Source organism: Salmo trutta, chromosome 13 (assembly GCF_901001165.1).
Source record: "Salmo trutta chromosome 13, fSalTru1.1, whole genome shotgun sequence".
Lineage (NCBI taxonomy): Eukaryota > Metazoa > Chordata > Actinopteri > Salmoniformes > Salmonidae > Salmo > Salmo trutta.
Genome location: NC_042969.1, coordinates 76,820,986 through 76,845,290, shown reverse-complemented (window position 1 = coordinate 76,845,290; position 24,305 = coordinate 76,820,986). Strand labels below are relative to the sequence as shown.

At 44.5% G+C, this 24,305-nt stretch overlaps 1 protein-coding gene across 4 annotated transcripts in view; it reads right to left on the bottom strand.

Annotated features, from left to right (window-relative positions):
* The window catches only part of fat3a (FAT atypical cadherin 3a), a 357,931-nt gene that overhangs the window by 56,429 nt on the left and 277,197 nt on the right, over window positions 1-24,305 (bottom strand). For all 4 annotated transcript variants that reach the window (XM_029773664.1, XM_029773663.1, XM_029773665.1 and 1 more), the window contains 7 exons: window positions 19,116-19,391; window positions 17,191-17,401; window positions 12,940-15,674; window positions 11,390-12,761; window positions 6,430-6,626; window positions 5,391-5,544; window positions 5,070-5,303 (listed from right to left, as the gene is read on the bottom strand). In XM_029773664.1, coding sequence (XP_029629524.1) covers window positions 5,070-5,303; window positions 5,391-5,544; window positions 6,430-6,626; window positions 11,390-12,761; window positions 12,940-15,674; window positions 17,191-17,401; window positions 19,116-19,391 — 5,179 coding nt within the window. The remainder of the gene's footprint in view (window positions 1-5,069; window positions 5,304-5,390; window positions 5,545-6,429; window positions 6,627-11,389; window positions 12,762-12,939; window positions 15,675-17,190; window positions 17,402-19,115; window positions 19,392-24,305) is intronic.

Genomic DNA, 24,305 nt, shown 5'->3' with positions numbered 1-24,305 from the left:
GTGCCCTTCCATTTTCCATGCCTTTTAATGCAGTGTATAACTCCTGCAAAGACAATGGTTGCTCAAGCTCAACCTGAGCTTCTGCAGCCACCTGTGGGAGCCCATCAAGGAACTGCTGTGTCACTGTTTTATCCTCTTTGTACTCACACTTGTAGAGCTCAGCATAGAACTCTAGTGCCCTCTTTCTAATTTCACTAGGTCTAGTGAGCTCCTGTCCAACAGCTGATTTGAGACAATGAATAATTTTTCTTTGTCCGTTCTTTTTCTCTAAACCAAAGAAACATTTGGATGAGGCATCCATTTCAGAGATTCCCTGAAACTTACTTCTCACCAATGCCCCCTGTGCTCTGATACCCAGCAGGTCTGCCAATGCAGCTTTTTTCCTCTTGAGGGCCTGAGTGTGGCCTCGATCTCCTGTGGTCTCAACCAACGTCATGAGTTCCACTATTTCAGTCTCTAGGGCTTTCATTGATCTGGTGATATCCTTGGTGACATTCCTCGTGTATTGCTTACAGAATTGTTGAATCTGGATTTTCCCTATATCCCACCACTGTTGAAGGGATACAAAACTGGCCTTTTGAGACCTCCACCTCTCCCAGAAAAAACTAAAACATTTCCTGAAGTGAGCATCACTCAATAAAGTTATGTTAAAATGCCAGTATGCACTTTTAGGTTTTACATCGTTAATGAACACCACCTCTGTTATTAAACAATGATCAGAAAATCCCACTGGGGTTATCACACTTGATTTACAGACATGAGATTGATGCTCAAAACAATAAAACCTATCTAACCTGGCCATAGAGATGGTGTTCTCTCTCACATGCACCCAGGTATACTGCCTTGTGCCTCCATGTTGACTCCGCCAAATGTCACACAGTTCATTTGTTACAATGAGACGTTTTAAAAAAGTCCTTGAGGCTATATGAGGTTCTTTGTGGTTTCTATCTAAATCACTGACTGTGCAGTTAAAATCCCCAGCAATAAATAAATAATCTTCATTGTTACATTTCTCAATGGTATTTGATAATGTCTCTAAAAAGCATACCCTCTCAACTGCCACCACTGGGGCATATACATTTATCAGACACATAGTGATGTTTTCATACCTTACTCTAACATTTAGTAACCTCCCCTCAACTACCTCTTCAACCTCATATGACAAAGGCAAAAACCCTTTTGAGAACAATATGGCCACACCCCCACTTTTTGTGTTTTTATGACTACACACCACTGTCCCCCCCCACTCCTGTTTCCACATAACTTCATTTTCCAAATTACTATGCGTTTCTTGTAGAAAAATTATGTCACTTCCCTTTCCCCTAATTAACTCATACACTATGGCTCTTTTTTAACGTCTCTTGCCCCATTTACATTTAAAGAAGAAATCTTAAAACTGCTCATGGTTGAAGAAAAAAATACAGAGGAAGACCCAGAAACCACATCTCTTTACAGAGTTAAAGCTGCGACTGAACTCTTTCATTTTCTTTAGAATTTACATCACTTGTCACTCTCGTTACCACTTTCTTGAGTCTAGCAATTTCAGGGCTTGTCAAACCTCCCCCTGTTATTTTTGACATCAGAAACTTTGCTGATTCAATAAACAATTCACTTTCAGGGAAAAAATCTGTTATATTATAATCCTGCATATATTTCTTCCCTTTTGTCAACTTCAGAAATTGACGTACCTTCCCAATCCCATACCTCCCTTCCTCCCCATTTATCTCACTATTTTGTTGTGACGCATCAGATGACTCACTCTCGCTATCCTCCCCAGAAGAAAACTCCACCATCTCTACAACCTGTTTATCTTCAAGTGAATTATCCATCTCTACCTTCCTCTTGGAATTAGACCCTTCCCCACCCCTTACATTCTTCCTCTTACTCCTCGGTACTTTGAAAACAGCTGCTTCCTTTCCCATTATTTCAATCTCCTCTTGACCTCCAATTTCATTTTCCAGCACCACCTCAGCGACGGCAGTCGCAATCTCTCCGACTGTTTCCCCTCCCTCTTTGTTCTGATCTACAACAATTGCCCCCGTTTCCACACTGCCTTCCTCTCCTACTTTTCCTACCACATCTGCCCACCTTCTCCCTTCCCCTGCACCCTTAGCATGTTCATCCCTTCGCGGTGGTGCGTTAGCTGCACCAGCACTAGAGCTGCTACCGGGCTCTGCGTGCTCATTCTCGGGACAATTACGCACCAAATGCCCCTCTCTTCCACAGCCAAAGCATTTCATTGATTCAGTAGAAGCGTAGAAGACATAATCAAATCCATCAATCTTAAAACTGAATGCTAAATTCAGTTCATCAGTGTCCTTTTTTAAAATCATATGCACTTGTCTCCTATGAGACACGACATGCTTCAGCAACGGAGATTTGCATCCAAAAAGAACCTTCTTTATTGTTGATACAATTTGACCATGACGAGATAACTCTCGCTCCAACACTTCATCTCTAACAAATGGTGGCACGTTAGAAAGTATAACTTTCTTTGCCGGATTCATAAGCGGAAATACCGGTGTCTGTGTCTCCCGCAACACAACACCACTCTCAACTATCGTATTCACCTTTTCAATGGAATCTAAGAATATCACTACAGCGCTATTCATCCTTGAGGCTGATTTGATACTATCATACCCAATGATAGCACCCACTGCCAAGCTACATTCTTCCACTGAACACCCGGCCGCAGCAGGAATCTTTACTCCATGTCGCCGACTAAGTTTTTCAAACTCCAAACTTCCGCGAGTGGCCATTGCAACCAGCCCTACCCGCTGGTTGTGCCCTCGCGAAAACCAACCTCAACGATCCCAACACCCCTATACGTGCTTAGTGATATTTAGACAAAATACTCTTAAAACAACTAAACTAATCAACATATATATATATACACACCAAAACCCAATAGAGTGAAGATAATTCCAGTCGCTCTCACAATCACTCCTGTTTCACGACTCACTCCCAGCATGCACTCCAACGAGAGAGAGAGAGAGAGAGAGAGAGAGAGAGAGAGAGAGAGAAAGCATAGCCTTGGTATTGAGAGAGGCCGCCGAAGGTAGACCATACACTGAGGGGAAAAAGTATTTGATCCCCTGCTGATTTTGTACGCTTGCCCACTGACAAATAAATTATCAGTCTATAATTTTAATGGTAGGTTTATTTGAACAGTGAGAGAGACAATAACAACAACAAAAAATCCAGAAAAACGCATGTCAATAATGTTATAAATTGATTTGCATTTTAATGAGGGAAATAAGTATTTGACCCTCTGCAAAACATGCCTAAGTACTTGGTGGCAAAACCCTTGTTGGCAATCACAGAGGTTAGACGTTTCTTGTAGTTGGCCACCAGGTTTGCACACATCTCAGAAGGGATTTTGTCCCACTCCTCTTTGCAGATCTTCTCCAAGTCATTAAGGTTTCGAGGCTGACATTTGGCAACTCGAACCTTCAGCTCCCTCCACAGATTTTCTATGAGATTAAGGTCTGGAGACTAGCTAGGCCACTCCAGGACATTAATGTGCTTCTTCTTGAGCCACTCCTTTGTTGCCTTGGCCGTGTGTTTTGGGTCATTGTCATGCTGGAATACCCATCCACGACCAATTTGACGGTACATGGCCCCGTCCATCGTCCTTTTGATGCGGTGAAGTTGTCCTGTCCCCTTAGCAGAAAAACACCCCCAAAGCATAATGTTTGGGGATGGTGTTCTTGGGGTGATAGGCAGCATTCCTCCTCCTCCAAACTCGGCGAGTTGAGTTGATGCCAAAGAGCTCCATTTTGGTCTCATCTGACCACAACACTTTGACCCAGTTGTCCTCTGAATCATTCAGATGTTCATTGGCAAACTTCAGACGGGCATGTATATGTGCTTTCTTGAGCAGGGGGACCTTGCGGGCGCTGCAGGATTTCAGTCCTTCACGGTGTAGTGTGTTACCAATTGTTTTCTTGGTGACTATGGTCCTAGCTGCCTTGAGATCATTGACAAGATCCTCCCGTGTAGTTCTGGGCTGATTCCTCAATGTTCTCATGATCATTGCAACTCCACAAGGTGAGATCTTGCATGGAGCCCCAGGCCGAGGGAGATTGACAGTTCTTTTGTGTTTCTTCCATTTGCGAATAATCGCACCAACTGTTGTCACCTTCTCACCAAGCTGCTTGGCGATGGTCTTGTAGCCCATTCCAGCCTTGTGTAGGTCTACAATCTTGTCCCTGACATCCTTGGAGAGCTCTTTGGTCTTGGCCATGGTGGAGAGTTTGGAATCTGATTGATTGATTGCTTCTGTGGACAGGTGTCTTTTATACAGGTAACAAGCTGAGATTAGGAACACTCCCTTTAAGAGTGTGCTCCTAATCTCAGCTCGTTACCTGTATAAAAAACACCTGGGAGCCAGAAATTTTTCTGATTGAGAGAGGGTCAAATACTTATTTCCCTCATTAAAATGCAAATCAATTTCAAAAATTTTTGACATGCATTTTTCTGGATTTTTTGTTGTTATTCTGTCTCTCACTGTTCAAATAAACCTACCATTAAAATTATAGACTGATCATTTCTTTGTCAGTGGGCAAACGTACAAAATCAGCAGGGGATCAAATACTTTTTTCCCTCACTGTATGTATTGGGTGAAATACCATATTGTGCCATCACAGCAGCAATATTTGTGACCTGTTGCCACAAGAAAAGGACAACCATTAAAGAACAAACACCAATGTAAATACAACCCATATTTATGTTTATTTATTTTCCCTTTTGTACTTTATCTATTTGCACATCATTACAACACTGTATATAGACATAATATGACATTTGAAATGTCTTTATTCTTTTGGAACTTCTGTGAGTGTAATGTTTACTGTTAATATTTTATTGTTTATTTAACTTTTGTTTATTATCTACTTCACTTGCTTTAGCAATGTTAACATATCTTTCCCATGCAATAAAGCCCTTGAATTGAAATTGAATTGAGAGAGAGAGAGAGAGAGAGAGAGAGAGAGAGAGAGAGAGAGAGAGAGAGAGAGACAGAGACAGAGAGTGAGGGAGAAACAGAGTGGAGAATATTCCATTCTTACCTTCATCAGGGTCGATGGCCTGTATGCGTGTGAGCAGGGCCTTGGTGGCTGTGTCTTCATACACACTGGCAGTGTAGTGGGGAGCAGAGAACGCCGGAGGGTTGTCATTCACATCCAACAGCGTCAGGTGGACCTCCGCACGACAGAACCGACCACCTCCGTCTGTCGCCTGGGCAACCAGTCTGTACACCGGGGTCTTCTCCCTGTCCAGGGCCTGGGCTGTCTTTAGTTCACCTGAACAGAAAAAAGAGGAGAGACAGGTTAAGATCACACACACATCAACTTCATTGGTAAACCTCAAACAAAGTAAAGGTAGTGTACCAGTGTCTGGGTCGATGCTGAAGTCTTCAGAGCCGGGTCCATGTAGAGAGTACTGGATCCAAGCACTGACCCCTACATCAGCATCGCTGGCCCCAACCCCCACTATCACTCTGTTGACTGGGATATCCTCTGGGACCGAGGCCGTGTACAGAGCCTGCACACACAGCGAGATAGCATCAAACACCACAACACTCATAATGCATAGCATTACACACACAACAAGAACATACTAACAGTCATAATACATTTATCCAGAGACAACAAAAATATAGGCTACTGACATAAAACCCCCACAACGTTCATAATACATAACATGTACAGACACAAGAGAATACTAACATCAAAAAGTTCTCCCTCAGAACATACAGCTCCGATATACACAACAAGAAGAGAATACTAACTACATAACGCAGTAGCCTGTATATCAGTCAGCATCAACCACACCACGACTCTCCTCATAGTGTTCAACAGCTCCGTAGACAGACAGAACTAACAGTAGTAACTAACACACAGCAAAAAACATTGTCTATCAAACTGCATTAGAAATCAACACAGTTCCTTAACATATACAGCAAACACACTGCTCAAACAGACACACAACCACAGCTACATATCACAAGACCTCACACAGCAACACAGAGACACAACATAAAAACACACTCAATTATACAGTGTAAAATATACAGTGTAAAATATACAGTGCCTATTTACAGTAAAAGAACAGACCCTGCAGAATCTGGAAACAGAACCAACAGAAGCAAACAAAACTATTAAATATGAGTTATGGCTGAGGCTTGAACATAAAACACAAATACATATAAGACAAGTGGAATTCTACTGTAAAGTCACATTTCTGGGCCCGTTATGGGACAGCTTACAATAAACAGTAAACACCTAACATAATCAACACCAATGTTCAACTATATTATAGGAAACTATGTCATTCAGAAAACAGATTAGAATAATGACCAATAAACATAAACATATGAAATGCAGTAGTGTACAGATGGAACAGTCTGTAATAAAGAGTGTGACTGACCTGGTCACAGACAGGGCTGTTGTCGTTGGTGTCAGTCACAGACACCTCCACGGTTGCCCTGGTGACGAACAGGCCGTCGCTAGCGGTAACGTTGAGGAGGTATAGTTCCTGTTCCTCGCGGTCCAGTGGGCGCTTCACGTACATCTTCCACTCACCCTGCACCTGCCCCAGGGCAAACTCCCCTCGAGGGTTCCCACCTGAGGAGAGAGGTAGGAAGAAAGAGAGTTTATATACACACACAAACCAGAGAAATGCACACACACTCACAGTCTCACTGTCTAACAAACAAAAACACACACACATTTCTCATAGCAAGAACCCTCAGCTCAAACTACTGAGGAGGAGGAGGCTGCAGTCTGAGGGCCAGCTTAAAACACACACACTGGCACACACACACACATAAGAGCTTTATATTTGGACGTTGCACTGGAATTAACAGTGTAGCAATCAATGAGTGTCACGCACATAAGGACCCTGGTAATTCACCACCTGTAACAGGAGCAGGCTCAGCTCAGCACTACAGTAGGTAGAGCCATCTTCCTATCAAATACACATTAGACTGGGTCAGCGACAGCATCTCATACACAGAACCTTAGTAACTACACTCACACCTGCCCCTCAGAGAGGTAGAGGGTCAAGGAAGGATGAGAGAGAGAGATGGTGAAAGAGAGAGCGAGGAAACGGAAGAGGACGAGAGTGAAAAATATATAACAAAAGGGAGAGAGAAGAGAGGAAGAGGAGAAAAGGGAGAAAAGGGAGAGAAGGAGATGTAGAGAGAGAGACAGACATACATGTCACCTACAGCTGAAACACTGAAGAAGCTGTTATAGTGGTATTACAGTAGTGAGTTATTATGTGGAGATATTTAGGGCTGTATAACACGGACTGTTCCCTGTCTGTACTAGACACAACACTCTTCGCAGCAGAGTGGACCTTTTCATAGAGAGTAGAGAAGCCTCTCCTAGACTAGTGAGTGAGTGGGAGGCTGCAGTCTCAGTGTGAGTACCAGCCATGCAGACTCAGTAATAGACTACAGCTGTAAAATCTTCATTTGAGGAAATGTGAATTATTATGTGGATTATAATTAATGGACATGTTTTGTAAGGGTTGATACATTTTTCGTTGGGCCAATCAATTTTAAAGTAGAAATTACAAACTTTTGTAGTATTTTTAAACCTTGAATACACTACAACTTTGCATTTCCTGCTGTACAGGAAAATTCTCAGCAACAAAGGAGTGATCAAATTAAGATCATGCATCTGTAGCTGTTCTAGTCAGCCTCATTAGCACAGCCTCTATTCTGTGAGCCTTCTCTTCACCACTTCAACAAGAACACCTTATCAGCCTCCTGTCCTTACCCCAGTCCTTAATGACTGGTTGACTGAGAAGGAATGGAAAGGGTATGCTTATATAGGCTAGACACACACAGGCACGTGCCTGCCAGGCAGAAAGGCAGAAAGACTGACAGACAGACAGACAGACAGACAGACAGACAGACAGACAGACAGACAGACAGACAGACAGACAGACAGACAGACAGACAGACAGACAGACAGACAGACAGACAGACATTGAGAGAAAGTAGGACATGAGAAAAAGGAGGAGGAAACAACATAATGACAGAGAAGAGAAGTGCTAGAAGTCCTCTGGCTGAATTGCTTTCCAGCAGACGCTTTTATCTAGAGTGACATATAATAAGTGCATTCGATTAAGAAAGTGTCCACTGAGTGTAGACTAGGGATCTGACATCTGAGCCAACCTAACTCACTGACCACTACCCCCTGACAACACACCACACACAGCCCAAAGACATTATCTCTGTCTGAAACATCTCTCCACTCCCCTCCTATAACAACAACATCCTAATTGGTTTTTCCTCTCCACTCCCCTCCTATAACAACATCCTAATTGGTTTTTCCTCTCCACTCCCCTCCTGTAACAACAACATCCTAATTGTTTTTTCCTCTCCACTCCCCTCCTATAACAACATCCTAATTGGTTTTTCCTCTCCACTCCCCTCCTGTAACAACATCCTAATTGGTTTTTCCTCTCCACTCCCCTCCTGTAACAACAACATCCTAATTGTTTTTTCCTCTCCACTCCCCTCCTATAACAACATCCTAATTGGTTTTTCCTCTCCACTCCCCTCCTGTAACAACATCCTAATTGGTTTTTCCTCTCCACTCCCCTCCTATAACAACATCCTAATTGGTTTTTCCTCTCCACTCCCCTCCTATAACAACATCCTAATTGGTTTTTCCTCTCCACTCCCCTCCTGTAACAACAAGATCCTAATTGGTTTTTCCTCTCCACTCCCCTCCTATAACAACAACATCCTAATTGGTTTTTCCTCTCCACTCCCCTCCTGTAACAACAACATCCTAATTGGTTTTTCCTCTCCACTCCCCTCCTATAACAACAACATCCTAATTGGTTTTTCCTCTCCACTCCCCTCCTATAACAACATCCTAATTGGTTTTTCCTCTCCACTCCCCTCCTATAACAACAACATCCTAATTGGTTTTTCCTCTCCACTCCCCTCCTATAACAACAACATCCTAATTGGTTTTTCCTCTCCACTCCCCTCCTATAACAACAACATCCTAATTGGTTTTTCCTCTCCACTCCCCTCCTATAACAACAACATCCTAATTGGTTTTTCCTCTCCACTCCCCTCCTATAACAACATCCTAATTGGTTTTTCCTCTCCACTCCCCTCCTATAACAACAACATCCTAATTGTTTTTTCCTCTCCACTCCCCTCCTATGATAACAACATCCTAATTGGTTTTTCCTCTCCACTCCCCTCCTGTAACAACAACATCCTAATTGGTTTTTCCTCTCCACTCCCCTCCTATGATAACAACATCCTAATTGTTTTTTCCTCTCCACTCCCCTCCTGTAACAACAACATCCTAATTGTTTTTTCCTCTCCACTCCCCTCCTGTAACAACAACATCCTAATTGGTTTTTCCTCTCCACTCCCTTCCTATGATAACAACATCCTAATTGGTTTTTCCACTCCACTCCCCTCCATATGGTCTGATGATAGCTCTAAACACCCGGCTTCCCGATTCATCTCAACATCACTAAACTCTGTGTAATTAAAATCAGCCGTTGGCTTACATTTGATTAAACTTCCATGATACCTTATCAAGTATGGTGTGGGACAACGAAGACGCAGACGTCTAGGTGAGGCTTTGAGAGCGGCTGGAAGTTAACGGATTTGTCATATCGCATCCCCTGGCTTCCGTCAAAGTGTTACAATCCTCCCAAGACAACACCCAACAATACCAGACAATAATACCACAGTTATGAAATAGCCTGTCAAATATCTGGCTCAGCTAAATCAAATATTGTTTTTCACCTTGTGGTGTTGGTACATGTTCAATACAGGTATTTTCTTTGTGCTAGTATAAAAACATATATCCCTATATCGCTGGCTTTCTAACTATTTCCTGCTGTGTCAAAGATCGATTCAATGTGTCTCTTTGTAAAAGTGTGTAAAATTCGTTCAGTGTCTCTGCTGCGTAAGGTCACATCTAGCTGTCGTTCATTCTCTTCTTCTCCCAGCAGTGTGTAATGCCAATTCATTCTCTATCTTCTCTCTCTCTCTCTCTCTCTCTCTCTCTCTCTCTCTCTCTCTCTCTGTGTGTGTTTTGGTCCAAGCTCTCTGTCATTGATCCTCTCTTTCTCTATGCAGTGTTTAACATAAGTTAATTCTCCTTCTCAATCTATCTCCCTCTCTCTTTCTGTTGTAGGTAAGGTCACATCTCTCCTGTCCTTCATTCTCTCCCTCTCTCCCTCTTTGCGATACTAATTAGAATTCCATTCAGAAGAGGGTTTCCTGCTTTTCAGTCCTTCATTAGCTTCCTATTCCCAGTCGGCATGGCGATCCACCGCTCCGTCTCATTGGGCGTTCCTACTTCATTATTATTTCCCCACTTGTCAATTAGCAGAGAACAAATCAGACAACTCTAACCATCTTTTCAACAAGACATTCATAAAAGAAAGATTTAGTCATCTTTTGTCTCTCACCTTTTATATCTTTGTTTCATTATGTATCAAAACAGACTTTACCACTCTTTCAACTGCCAGATACTTCACCAAACCAAATATTCAGCTCCCTAAAAGGTAAAAACATTTATGAAAATCACCTCCCATTGATGTCCCTGGGTCAACCACAATCTAATTAACCCTCTCCAGTCTCCACTTTAAAATAAACACCCATCCATTAAAGCTATGGACAGAAATAAAACAGGACATATCGCTATAGCAACAACTTTCATCAAATGCACCGCAGGTACTCTTAAACTGTTTACTATAAGTGTATTTACTACCTCCGCGGCGTTCGCCGATGTCAGGGGGGTTGTGCAGGCACCTCATATTTTGTGATGAAAAAATTGCTTATCTGGGAAAGAGCTAGTCTCAGCAGTATTCAAATCATTATTACTGTGACAACGTTTGTTTATTAATCAAACCTCCACTGCTAGTATGCGCAAACATACCTAAGATACGCATAAGAAATGTATGAATTATGAATCAAGCCTCATCCTTAATTTATTGTTATTGGTTTCCCTCTTGTTTATTCACAAGCGTTGTTGTGATGGTTTGGAGTTGAGCCAGGCAGCATACAAATGAAGAGTTTATCTAAAGTAAACAAGGAGACAGACAGACAGACAGACAGACAGACAGACAGACAGACAGGCAGGCAGGCAGGCAGGCAGGCAGGCAGGCAGGCAGGCAGGCAGGCAGGCAAGCAGGCAGGCAGGCAGGCAGGCAGGCAGTGAGACAGGGAGACAGACAGATAGAGATAGCCAATATGAAGGTAGAGAAGCAGACAGACAGTCAGTGACTGAGTGAGAGAGGAGGACAGACAGACAGTGAGACATAAAGATGCATAAAGAGAACAGACAGCTAAACACATTAATAACACACACACTCCCATTCTCTGACTCACCTGTGATGTGATAGCTGACTTGGCGGTTCACCTGAGAACTGTCGTCGTCTCTAGTGTTGAGCACAGCCACCACCTCACCAGGGGGGTCGCTCTCGCGCACCGAGCCACAGTACCTCTCATCCAGGAATCTGGGCGGGTTGTCGTTGATGTCCGACACGGCCACGGTCACCATGGAGGTGGAGGAGAGGGCCAGGGTCTCCCCCAGGTCTGAGGCCACCACCAGGAAGGCGTAGGACGGGTACATCTCATGGTCCAACTCCTTGAGAGTAGAGATCCAGCCCGTGTTGCTGTCAATGGTGAAGGTCTGTGTGGATTGGTCCGGCTCCCCTTCGGATTGTGCCAACATGCCTAGGCTGTATGTAACCTGTCCGTTAGCTCCAGAGTCTGGGTCCAGAGCCTGAACCTGGATGATCATGGTGCCAATAGGCATCCCTTCCATCACTGTCGCCTCATAGGAGTTGGATTCAAATGCTGGCTTATTGTCGTTCAGATCCAGGACTTTGACTTCTACATCTACGCTGGTCACAGAGTCCAGCTTGGCCTGCTGCACGGTGGCCGTGACCTTGAAGTGGAAGGCAGTGATGACCTCGTGGTCCAGGGGCTTGTCTAGCTTGATGACCCCAGTGTCCCTGTCCACCACCAGGACTCCATCCTGGTTGTTCTCCCCGGTCTCTCCGTTGACCAGAGCAAAGGTGACTGGCAGTGAGGCGTAGCCTGGTGGGGTGATGAGACGGACGGACCCTAGAGCAGCTCCTATAGGGGTGTCCTCTGGGACGGTAAAGGAGAACTGGGGTTGGGTGAAGGAGGGAATGAGGGCGTCAGGTGCCAAGACGTGGATGTAGACTGATACTAAAGAGTGCTTGACAGGGATGCCTCCATCTACTGCTTTGACAAAGAAAGACAGGACTGAGTTGCGCAGGTGGCTGAAACTCCCCTTGGTGACCATCCAGCCATTGTCAGGGTCGATCTCTAACATATCCACCACGGGTACGTGTGCCTCGCTGTAGAGCGAGTATGTCACCTTAGAGTTGGCACCGTCGTCAGGATCATACGCCTGGATCTGGGTCACCAGGAAGCCCTTGCCTACGTCGGATTTGACGGAAGCACGGTATTCCGTAGCTCTGAAGCGAGGGACATTGTCGTTGTCATCCACCAGGGAGACCCGGACAGTGCAGTAGGAGGCCCTTCCACCCCCGTCCTGGGCCGCCACCGTAAGGATAATGTCCTTGTTGGCAGGGTCCTCTCTGTCCAGCTTCTCCAGGGTGGTGATCTGACCGTTGGCATCCACACTAAACTGGTCCTTGCCCACGTCGTTCACGAATGAGTAGGTAATCTGGCCAAACACTCCTGGGTCAGCATCGGTCGCCCTCACCTGGTAATAATAGTTAAGTTACTTTCTTTTAGATGGGGTATTGTACATAGCAAACATGTCAAACAAAACATATTACAAATACTATTACAAATATAGTATCATGTGCATCAAAGCTTCATTAAATAAAATACACAATTCATTACCACAAGCTGAATACTTTAAAATGAATGGCTCTTACCTGGATCACCTTGGTTCCTACCGCTGCATTTTCCCGTACCTCTGCATCGTAGGCATTCAGTCCAAACACAGGGCTGTAGAGGTTGGCCCCCAGGACCCTGACGTGCACCTGGGCTGTGCTGGTGAACACCCCATCAGAGACGGATACATTCAGACTGTAGGCTGGCTCCATCCTCTGCTTTCTGTGACCAGACAGCGTGATGATACCCGTCTTACCATCCATCACAAAGTTCATCCTCTCGTTTCCTGACAGGATGCTGTACTCCAGTTTGTCATAGTCAGAGCTGTCAGCATCCGAAGCCTGGACGCAGGTCAGAAAATAGCCCCTCGTGGCCAGTTCGCTGACATAGGCCTCGTAGAGAAGCTGGTTGAACATCGGAGGGTTGTCGTTCATGTCATTCACCACCACCGTGACCGACACTTCACTGCTCAGCGGTGGGAAGCCATTATCGGTTGCCCTGACGATGAAGTCGTAGCGCTGGACCAGCTCGTGGTCGAGCATGCGGGCGGTTAAGATGAGGCCGCTGCTGCTGTCGATGTGGAAGTGGTCGGTGCTGTTGTAGGCATCTGTGGGGTAGAATATCTGATAGCGTACAATGTTGTTCTTCTCAGAGTCTTTGTCGGTAGCCACCACTTGCAGAGCCGGAGTGCCGATCATGGCAGTCTCAGACAGAACTGCCTTATAGGACGTTCTCTCAAACACCGGAGGGTTATCATTGACATCATTAACTGTGACATCTACGTCCACCTCAGCACGGGCGCCGGTCAGGTAGTCTGTGGCTCTGACGGTCAGACGGAAGGATGGGGCGATCTCATAGTCCAGGGAGTTGATGACTCTGATGACTCCGGTGTCAAAGCCGATGTCGAACTGCAGAGAGGGGTCTCCCTCCACGATGGTGTAGATTATGTTCTGGCCCTCAGGGCTGGTGGCGTTGATTCCTAATATGGGAGTGTGTACCACTACGTCCTCGTTCACCGACACTGCGTAGAAGGACTTGTCGAAGACGGGCATGGCCTTGTTCACCACGGTGATGGGGAACTCTAAGGTGGAGGAAAGAGGAGGGTAACCTCCGTCCTTGGTGTAAACTACCATCTGGTACTCCTGGTTGGACAGGTCAGACTCAAAAGACTTCTTCAGACGGAGGCCGCCCGTCAGCCTGTCGATCTCAAAGTGTCCGTGGTCGTCTTTCAGGTAGTAGGACACCTCTCCGTTGATGCCTTTGTCACGGTCCACGGCGGTGACCCGGAATATGGGCGAACCGGGTTCGGCCTCCACTTGGACGGCAGCGTAATACGGTAGTCCCACGAACACAGGAGCGTTGTCGTTAATGTCCTCTACCTGCACCCTGACCATTACCCTGGCAACACGCAGACGGTCGTGCTCCCTCCCAGCCTCCACCACCAGCTCATAGAACTCCTGCTCCTCACGGTCGAAGGGAATGCCAGTGGTCTGGATCACGCCAGAAGTGGATCGGATCCGGAAGCGTGTCCCAGGATTCAGTAGGGTGTACTTGAGGGGCTCGTTGAGGCGATTCCCCACTGCGTTGACCACGGCCACTTTGGTGATGTTGGTATTGTTCTCTTGGATGGACGAGGAGTAGAGGCTGTGTGCGAAGAAGAGGCCAGAGTCCAGCGTCTCACGGACCAGAACAGTGACTAGAGCAGTGCTGGAGAACTTACCGTCGGACACTTTGACGTTGAAGCGGAAGCGTTCCTTGGAGAAGTTGTTGTTTTTAACGGTGATGATGCCGCTGGAGGGCTGGATGGCAAAGTGCTCCAGGTTGCCATCTGTCAGTGAGTAGGTGAGCTCTGTGGGGACGTTTTGGTCTGGGTCCATAGCTGAGACCTGTAATGCCTCCACTCCTACATAGGTGGGCAGCAGCAGGACAGTTTCGTAGGTGTCTTGGGTGAAGCGAGGTGGAGAGTCGTTTGTGTCGATCACCTGGATGGTGACCTCGGTGGGGCTATCCGCCGTCAGCTGAGGCCTCCCACTGTCTCTCACATGAACATGAAAGTTAAAACTAGCAAACGTCTCGTGGTCCAGGTTGGCGATAGTTCTGATGGAGCCGGTGCCAGAATCCACTGTAAAGAACATCTTGGCTGTGTCCTCAACGATCTGATAGACCAGGAGAGCGTTCTGGTTGCGGTCAGCATCAGTGGCCTTGATGACCAGAGGTGTTTTGTCTGGGTTCAGGACCACACTGTTGATGGGCGCCGCCTCGCTGATACTACCCTGGTAGCACAGCAGCTGGAACACAGGTGGGTTGTCGTTTTCATCCACCACCCGTATGAGCAGGGTGGCATTTGAGGCCATGCCAGCCATATTGGTGGCCTGGACGATCAGGTTGTAAGATGCTGCGGTCTCATAGTCCAAGGGTTTCTGAGTTGTGATCACTCCACTGTACTGGTTGATCCTGAAGGTGCGTTCGCTGTTGCCATGTCGGATGTCGTAGGTCAGCGTGGTTTGGCTCATGGCGCTTACTGTGGTGACAGAGGTTCCCACGGCAACGTTCTCTGTGACCTCGGCCTGGTACTCGGTCTGGGGGAACTTGGGTCCGGCGTTGTCGGAGAGCGTGACGGCGATGCGAACCACAGAGGTGGCAAAGAGTGGCGGGGAGCCGTTATCGGTGACTCTGACAGTAATGACGTAGTAGCCGATGGTGGAGAGATCGAGCTCGCGGGCCACAGAGATGATCCCCAGAACCGGCTCAATCCGGAACGTGTTCCCTGTGTTGCCTAAAGGAAAACAGACATAAGAATGAATATTCAGTGATAAAAACTACCGCATCGAAATCTATATCAACTGTTTGTATATTGTCATCTATTATCGATATACTGTCTATATCAGGGGTCTCCAACAGGTCGATCGGGAGCTACAAGTAGCTTTAAGCCCACCTCTGAGTAGCTCGCCAAACAACTCTGAAAGTACATGCAATTTCACGTTTTCCCACGGCAAACTGTCATTAACAAATCTCACAAGTATCAGACACCTCAAGCTCCCAGCTACTATCTAATCAACACAATATTAACATTATCCTACCCCTGGTTAACCACTATTGGCTTAAAAAAAAATAAAAAAATACAATATCTGCCAATTAATTTCCAGCAATACTGCCCCTGTCTGTCTGTGTGGTGCGCTGGTTTGTCTATCACTCTGTGTAAAGCCAGTTGATGTCATAACCGTCTTGTAGGTTGACAGAAATACTTTCCCCAAAACATTCTTAATTAAATGTTAACTGCAAAGTAGGCTTACCTGGCAGAAGTATATCTTGAGTAAGTATATCATTTGTATCTATTATTTGTTCTTATCAAATTGTTCTAATGAAATGAGTAGCAGCAGTACAGAACCATCGCTAGACCGTCATATTAGATGGCACATTCCTCAAATTAGATGGTAATTAAAGGGCCAGATGCGCAACTAAAATTACACTCCAAAATAAATGTGTTAGTTTACTTCCAGACCCCCCAAAAATGGTCTTCTGATGTGATTTAAGCATGACATGGACTCAGAACATCCAATGGTATTGTTCTCTGTGAACAATTGTACATTTGAGAGTAAAACATTCATAAATCTAAAATCAGGTTAAATAAAAGTGAGAAAACATAATTTGGGAAAAATCGAACAGAATTTTGGGAAGAAATAGCAGATTTTATAGGACCCCCTTAGAGTGGTTTAAAAACAATTATTTGACCAGGTATATTGACAGAAAACATAGTGCACTACTTTATCTTGAACACTAAGGACCCGGGAAGAGTTGCAAGGTAGAGGAGCAGAGAAGAATGGGCCTATTTGAAAGCTGGGGAAAAAAAGTGCAGCTCGCACCATGTTTCATTTTTTAAAGGAGCTCTCATGCTAGAAAAGGGTAGAGACCCCCGGTCTATATCTTTGTATAGTTAGACACACCTTATTCTTTCGATAGTTCTAAAACTCGTATTATAAACTGGGTGGTTCGAGCAAAGAAAGCTGATTGGCTGAAAGCCGTGGTAAACAGTATCAGATGGTATGGGTGGTATGGGTATGACAAAATATTTATTTTTACTGCTCTAACAACATTGGTAACCAGTTTATAATAGCAGTAAGGCTCCTCGGAGGTTTGTGATATATAGCCAATATACCACAGCTAAGGGCTGTGTCCAGGCACTCATCATTGTGTCGTGCTAAGAACAGCCCTTAGCTGTGGTATATTGGCCATATACCACACCTCCTCGGGCCATATTGTTTATTTACAATGCCATTTCTATAGTTGCTCACCTGATTCCATGGTATAGAGGAGTTCTGCGTTCTCTCCCTTGTCTTTGTCCAGGGCAGTCACCTGGAGCACAGCAGAGCCCACTGCTGCAGACTCATAGACCGAACCCTCGTACAGAGCACTGGTGAACACTGGGACATGGTCATTAACATCCTCCACATCCACCAACACTCGGGCCAGGTTCCTCCTGTACGGAAACTCCTGGTCTTTTACCTGAGGGAGAATAATGATTCTAATCATTAGTCTACTATTATCAGACACTATTACATTTCTCATTATATAACCGGCATGAGGCAAAATGAACACTTGCCTATTACAAAATAACTTTATGTGTTACGGCAATGAATAAACATACAAACAGAATCAATAGGACAACATTACTGGAGTTTCCCTTTAAAACATGTACTGAAGCTTTAACTTCCCATGAAATGAAAAGGGAGTGTCACAGCAAACCGTTGTGGGTCTTTTGGGACGGACTAATCCCGTCATTGGGAGATCAGATGAGAATTTGAGGGCTAATCAGATGGATTTATGCGAGACTCTCCACAACATGAGAACGGGATCAGAGGCAAAGCCTGTCTCACACGAGGCGCCACACAGGGGGAGTATTAATACAACCAGCATTAGCATCAGAATTAGCGCTAGCTCCACTGGCAGTATTATGAAACGCTGGCTAGTCCAACACTCTTAACACAACCCAATGGGCCTGTGAGTGGTATAATAGTCCTAGACTGAATGGTATTATGTTACTGAGGAAGTGTTAGGTGGAAGATCACTGGGTCCATTGGAGACAATAGAGTTGTTCTGTCTCTGTTCTGTCTGTGTCTATGTACGCCTGAGGCTCAGGTTAATAGGTGCGTCATTGTGACTCGGTCTTTCTATTAATCAAAGCAGCTACGCACAATAGCCAAAACTGTTACACGTGCTCTGGTTGGGGAAAGTTATCTTGGACTCTGTAGTGGTTATGTGTGGTCAATGTATATTTATATTGTTAGACCTCTTATCTCTTTAGTGCAGGAAGATGTTATAATTATGAGATACTGATCATATTGTAGCCTATACATTGTGCCCTATACCAATGCCCTTACATACCTGGTTCCAGCACAGCAGGCACTGTCATGGGCACACCGAATGCCAGATATTAAAGATACTATCTACCTGTGGATTTCACTAAATTAAATCAGTGAGCCCGCCTCAAACTTAAATATTTTCCCTAATAAAAAATGTCAGGCAGACGTTCCTATCTGGCTTCAAAATGACACCGTATAATCTATAATTATAATGATTTGAGAAGACATTAAAACGGTACGACGACAATGGTAGGATGAGCAGTCGTTTCCTATTTATGCTACCCACTGAACCAGATGAAATGAAGTAAAACAGAGTGAATGAGTATGATTCATTTCAGAACTCCACACACACACAAACACAGTCAGACTCCACACACACACACACACACACACACACACACACACACACACACACACACACACACACACACACACACACACACACACACACAGGCATGGTTTCTAAAACCGTCTCATTCCCCTGACGAGGGTGAGATGTTGGTTCACTGCTCTCAGTAATTTGTGTAATTGCTTAACGATGAGCTCAGGTAAAATGAGAACACAGACAGGAGTAGTCTGCCTCTAGCAGGAGAGCTGAGTTACATTACAATATTAAGCTGCCGCAATAAAGATAATGCTCTTGAACCACTACATCTCTACTGTCTTTTCTCCTCTCCTCTCCTCTCCTCTCCTCTCCTCCTCTGACAGCTTCAACACATCCATGACCAACGGAGGGATTTTTCATGTAGAATCTTAAGGGAATGTGACCAAATAAAGCAAATGGAATCCTCCCTTACAACGAGATTCAAGATAACCTAACCATATTTGATATAACATTAACGGTATCAGTCTCTTACCATGACAGTGAGGATGTGCTGTGCTCTAGCCTCGTGGTCCAGTCTCTCTGTAGTATACACCGTGCCAGTGTTGGGGTCAATACGGAACAGACGCAGGCTGGAGGGGTCGATGGCGCTGTGGAGGGAGTAGGTGAGACGGTGGCGCTCGTCACGGTCCGACGCTAACACCTGGACCACCTCCGTCTCCGGGGGCGTGTCCTCAGAGATGGTGATGTCATAGGTGGGCTGGGAGAAGACAGGCGCGTTGTCGTTGTTGTCCAACACTGTGATGTGGACCTGGAGAGGAGAAGGAGAGAGGGTTGTTGTGGGTAGGGTTAGGCCAATATGTCATAGTACTACAACACACAAATGTTTTTGTCTTCAGTCTTCAGTGGGAGTGAAGGGTAGGCCATAACATATACAGTCGGTCAGATACAGCACAGTTCCGTGTCATACAGTACATATTTGCTAGTCTGTCACAACTATTATGTGAATAAGACGTTTTTTGCAGTTCATGTATTTATATACACCATGTACTATATATGCCAATCGAGACATATGTTCGCTGACGTGCTTGTTGTGTGTCATGTACTGTGTTGACGGTTGATGACTCATGGAAACCTTGTGAGTCACAAACGGCAGATTCCCACCGCCGATGACAAAGGCGGTTGCGTTGCGTAAGAAGGGCGTATTGGGAGGCCAACGGCAGGGAAGGCTAAATATAAGACAGAAGCAGCAGAGGTCTTCCTGCCGGTGAACAGCAGAGATTTCCCCCATTGGGCGTCACGCTGAGGCTCCATCTGTGATGTTGAAGAAGGGAACTCTGCACAGCCTCTCATGATTGGCTCTACTGTCAGCACGCCTTACAGGTGTGTATATGAGCCGTGTGTGTTTCAGGGTTCATACAGACACTGGCAAGTCAAATTCAAGGACTTTTTCAAGCATTAATATTGATTTTCAAGGACCATCAATTTGTAATAGTTCTTATTATGCAATTGTTTCTAGTCGCCAACAGATGGCAGTATATCGCCACAACCTCATGAAAATTTTTTATAACTTACTATTTTTTTTATTTTTTTATTTCTCCTTTATTTAACCAGGTAGGCTAGTTGAGAACAAGTTCTCATTTACAACTGCGACCTGGCCAAGATAAATCAAAGCAGCGCGACACAAACAACAACACAGAGTTACACATGGAATAAACAAGCGTACAGTCAATAATACAGTAGAGAAAAGTTCCATATATAGTGTGTGCAAAAAAGGTAGGATAAGGGAGGTAAGGCAATAAATAGGCCATAGTGGCGAAATAATTACAATTTTGCAATTAAACACTGGAGTGATAGATGTGCAGAAGATGAATGTGCAAGTAGAGATACTGGGGTGCAAAGGAGCAAAAAAATTAAATAACACAATGGGGATGAGGTAGTTGGATGGGCTATTTACAGATGGGCTATGTACAGGTGCAGTGATCTGTGAGCTGCTCTGACAGCTGGTGCTTAAAGTTAGTGAGGGAGATATGGGTCTCCAGCTTCAGTGATTTTTGCAATTCGTTCCAGTCATTGGCAGCAGAGAACTGGAAGGAAAGGTGACCAAAGGAGGAATTGGCTTTGGGGGTGGCCAGTGAAATATACCTGCTGGAGCGCGTGCTACGGGCGGGTGCAGCTATGGTGACCAGTGAGCTGAGATAAGGCGGGGCTTTACCTAGCAGAGACTGTAGATGACCTGGAGACAGTGGGTTTGGCGACGAATATGAAGTGAGGGCCAGCCAACGATAGCATACAGGTCTATACATACTATTCATCACTACCTTACAAGTTCTACTCAAAAATACGTGTTTCACTACTTATTTACTACATACATGAGTGGTAAGTCAGGACTGATGTTGACTGATTTCCTTATATGAACTCATGTTCCTCATGAACGCATGTTGCGTTTATATTTTTGTTCAGTGTACATAATATTAAATTGTATTTATATTTAAATTGTCTTTATACCGTAGACTACTATATTTTAGCTCCCAAAGGCTATCCCAACACATAATGACATGAAAGTGAATTCTGACAGTGTAAAATGTTTCTAAAATGTAATCAGATTAAAGACTCTCTCAGGGGACCCTTTTTACATTTTAGGGGACACCACATGGGTCCTGAACCCCAAGTTTGGGAACCATTGCACTACTAGCCTCTCTCCCTCCTTGCTCCAATGCTTCCCCTCTCTGTGTATCAAATCAAATCAAATTTTATTAGTCACATGGGCCGAATACAACAGGTGTAGACCTTACAGTGAACTGCTTACTTACGCGCCTCTAACCAACAATGCAGTTTAAAAAAAATAAGGCTAAGGATAATAAATAAAAGTAACAAGTAATTAAAGAGCAGCAGTAAAATAACAATAGCGAGACAATATTTTCTTTGCATCCTCCATTGCAGCCTGACTCACCATTGTCTGTCTCACTACTCTTTGTTATAAGAACTTATAGTAGCCCATCTTTTAATTATAGCTAGCTTAATTTCAGTCCGCTGTTCCTGCTGAGGTCAGGCTCTGTTCAACCTTCTAACATCATCCTTCTAGCCAGGGGGGTGTATTGTACACCCATAGGGATTTAGTCAGCACATCTTGCAGGGGTGTGTAGGGACTGTGTGTGGGTGTGTTGGAATGAATAGAAAGGGGGTTTGGACAATGTGAACAGGTACCATCACGCAGGGTGTGACATGGCCTAATGGACCGACTGAGACAGAAAGAGCTACTCAGTCTGAGTAGAGAGTAGAGTAGCTGAGAGGGGATGTTTTTGGCTTCCTGGGCTCTAGCTAGCTATTAGACCTCTGTACTTAATGAGAATACACACTGGTTGAATCAGCGCTGTCATTTCAATGAGATTACGTTGAACCAACGAGGAATAGATGTTGAATTGACATCTGTGCGCAGCGGGTTGGCTCTCCCTTTCAAGGCACACAGCAGTAAAGCTCAGTTGCATTTCCCTCCAGCTATCATTCTGAACGAACAGAGGGAGAGAGAGGGATGAAAGGGGGAGGGGGGAAACTGAAAAATGTGATGTGAGTGAATGTGTTCATAATAATCTAAATCTACAGCATTATCACTATCAGCATACTATCATTATCACTATCAGCATACTATCATTATCGCTATCAGCATACTATCATTATCGCTATCAGCATACTATCATTATCATTATCACTATCAGCATACTATCATTATCGCTATCAGCATACTATCATTATCGCTATCAGCATACTATCATTATCACTATCAGCATACTATCATTATCACTATCAGCATACTATCATTATCATTATCACTATCAGCATACTATCATTTTCACCAGGGAACTTGTTTCCCTGTCACATAGTCTCAGAATGCTTTACAAAAACTTTGCCATGCACCGTAGGAACATGACAGACAGATGGATATGACAAAATACATATGAATATAAATGATATGTATGAATTTGTCCTTTTCGCACGACTAATTCCTGGGTATTGAAAAGCACTGGCCCTGAAAATGACAACGGAGGGAACAGGTAGAGTGACATATGCGTGAAACGGACTGTCATAGGGAAATTATAAGGTGTCTTGCAAGCACATTCCATATGTCAGCGCAATCCCTTCCGCTCTATAAAAATGCTAATCCATTCTACTGTGTGTGTGTGTGTGTGTGTGTGTGTGTGTGTGTGTGTGTGTGTGTGTGTGTGTGTGTGTGTGTGTGTGTGTGTGTGTGTCTGTGTGTGTGTGTGTGTATATATGTGTGTGTATATATGTGTCCTGTTCTGCCACAGTCACCTGCATTTAACACACAATGAACACACATTGTATATGACATGACATCTAAAAGAGGAAATAGAAATACAGGTATATTTCCTATAAATATAAATTGCAATATTTAAATTGTGATATTTAAATTGTGATATTTAAATTGTGTCCAAACCACATTAGAACATGACAGTCCTAACTTAAACAGTGACTGATGAAGAATCTTCACACTAGCTCAGTTTACACACTAATAATCTTGTTCCTTTTTGTTTGGAATGTTCAACCACAGAACAGCCTGAACAGTGCAAAGTATCAGAACAGGACGTGACAGGACAGGGGAAGCTATTGTCCTCTGTACACATCGCGTCCTTGACCAGAGGAATTAAACACGGGGGAAGAGAGTGTTCCGATCACTCTGATAGGACTTTGACACGCCGTATACCATCATTCATGTGACAATGTGACGGGTGCCATCCATCAAACCATGTAAAGACGTTTTTCAAAATGGTTGATGGAAGAAAAAAAAATGGCATTGGGAGTGGGTGTGTCTGTCCATGAAGGCCAGGTCTGTGTACGTGGTTTCAAATGTAACTATTAGAAGCACATACAGTACCAGTCAAAAGGTTGGACACACCTATTCATTCAAGGGTTTTCTTTATTTTTACTATTTTCTACATTGTAGAATAATAGTGAAGACATCAACACTATGAAATAACACATATGGAATCATGTAGTAGCCAAAAAAGTGTTAAACAAATCAAAAAATATTTGAGATTCTTCAAAGTAGCCACCCGTTGCCTTGATGACAGCTTTGCACCCTCTTGGCATTCTCTCAACCAGCTTCATGAGGAATGCTTTTCCAACAGTCTTGAAGGAGTTCCCACATATGCTGAGCACTTGTTGGCTGCTTTTCCTTCATTCTGCGGTCCAACTCATTCCAAACTATCTCAAATATGTTGAGGTTGGGTGATTGTGGAGGCCAGGTTATCTGATGCAGCACTCCATCACTCTCCTTAGTCAAATAGCCCTTACACAGCCTGGAGGTGTGTTGGGTCATTGTCCTGTTGAAAAACAAATGATAGTCCCACTAAGCACAAACCAGATGGGATGGCGTATCGCCGCAGAATGCTGTGGTAGCCATTCTGGTTAACTGTGCCTTGAATTCTAAATAAATCACTGACAGTGTCACCAGCAAAGCACCCCACACCATCACACCTCCTCCTCCATGCTTCATGGTGGGAACCACACTTGCAGAGATAATACGTTCACCTACTCTGCGTCTCACAAAGACACGGCAGTTGGAACCAAAAATCTTAAATTTGGACTCATCAGACCAACGGACAGATTCCCACCTGTAGGTCCATTACTCGTGTTTCTTGGCCCAAGCAAGTCTCTTATTATTATTGGTGTCCTTTAGTAGTGGTTTCTTCGCAGCAATTTGACC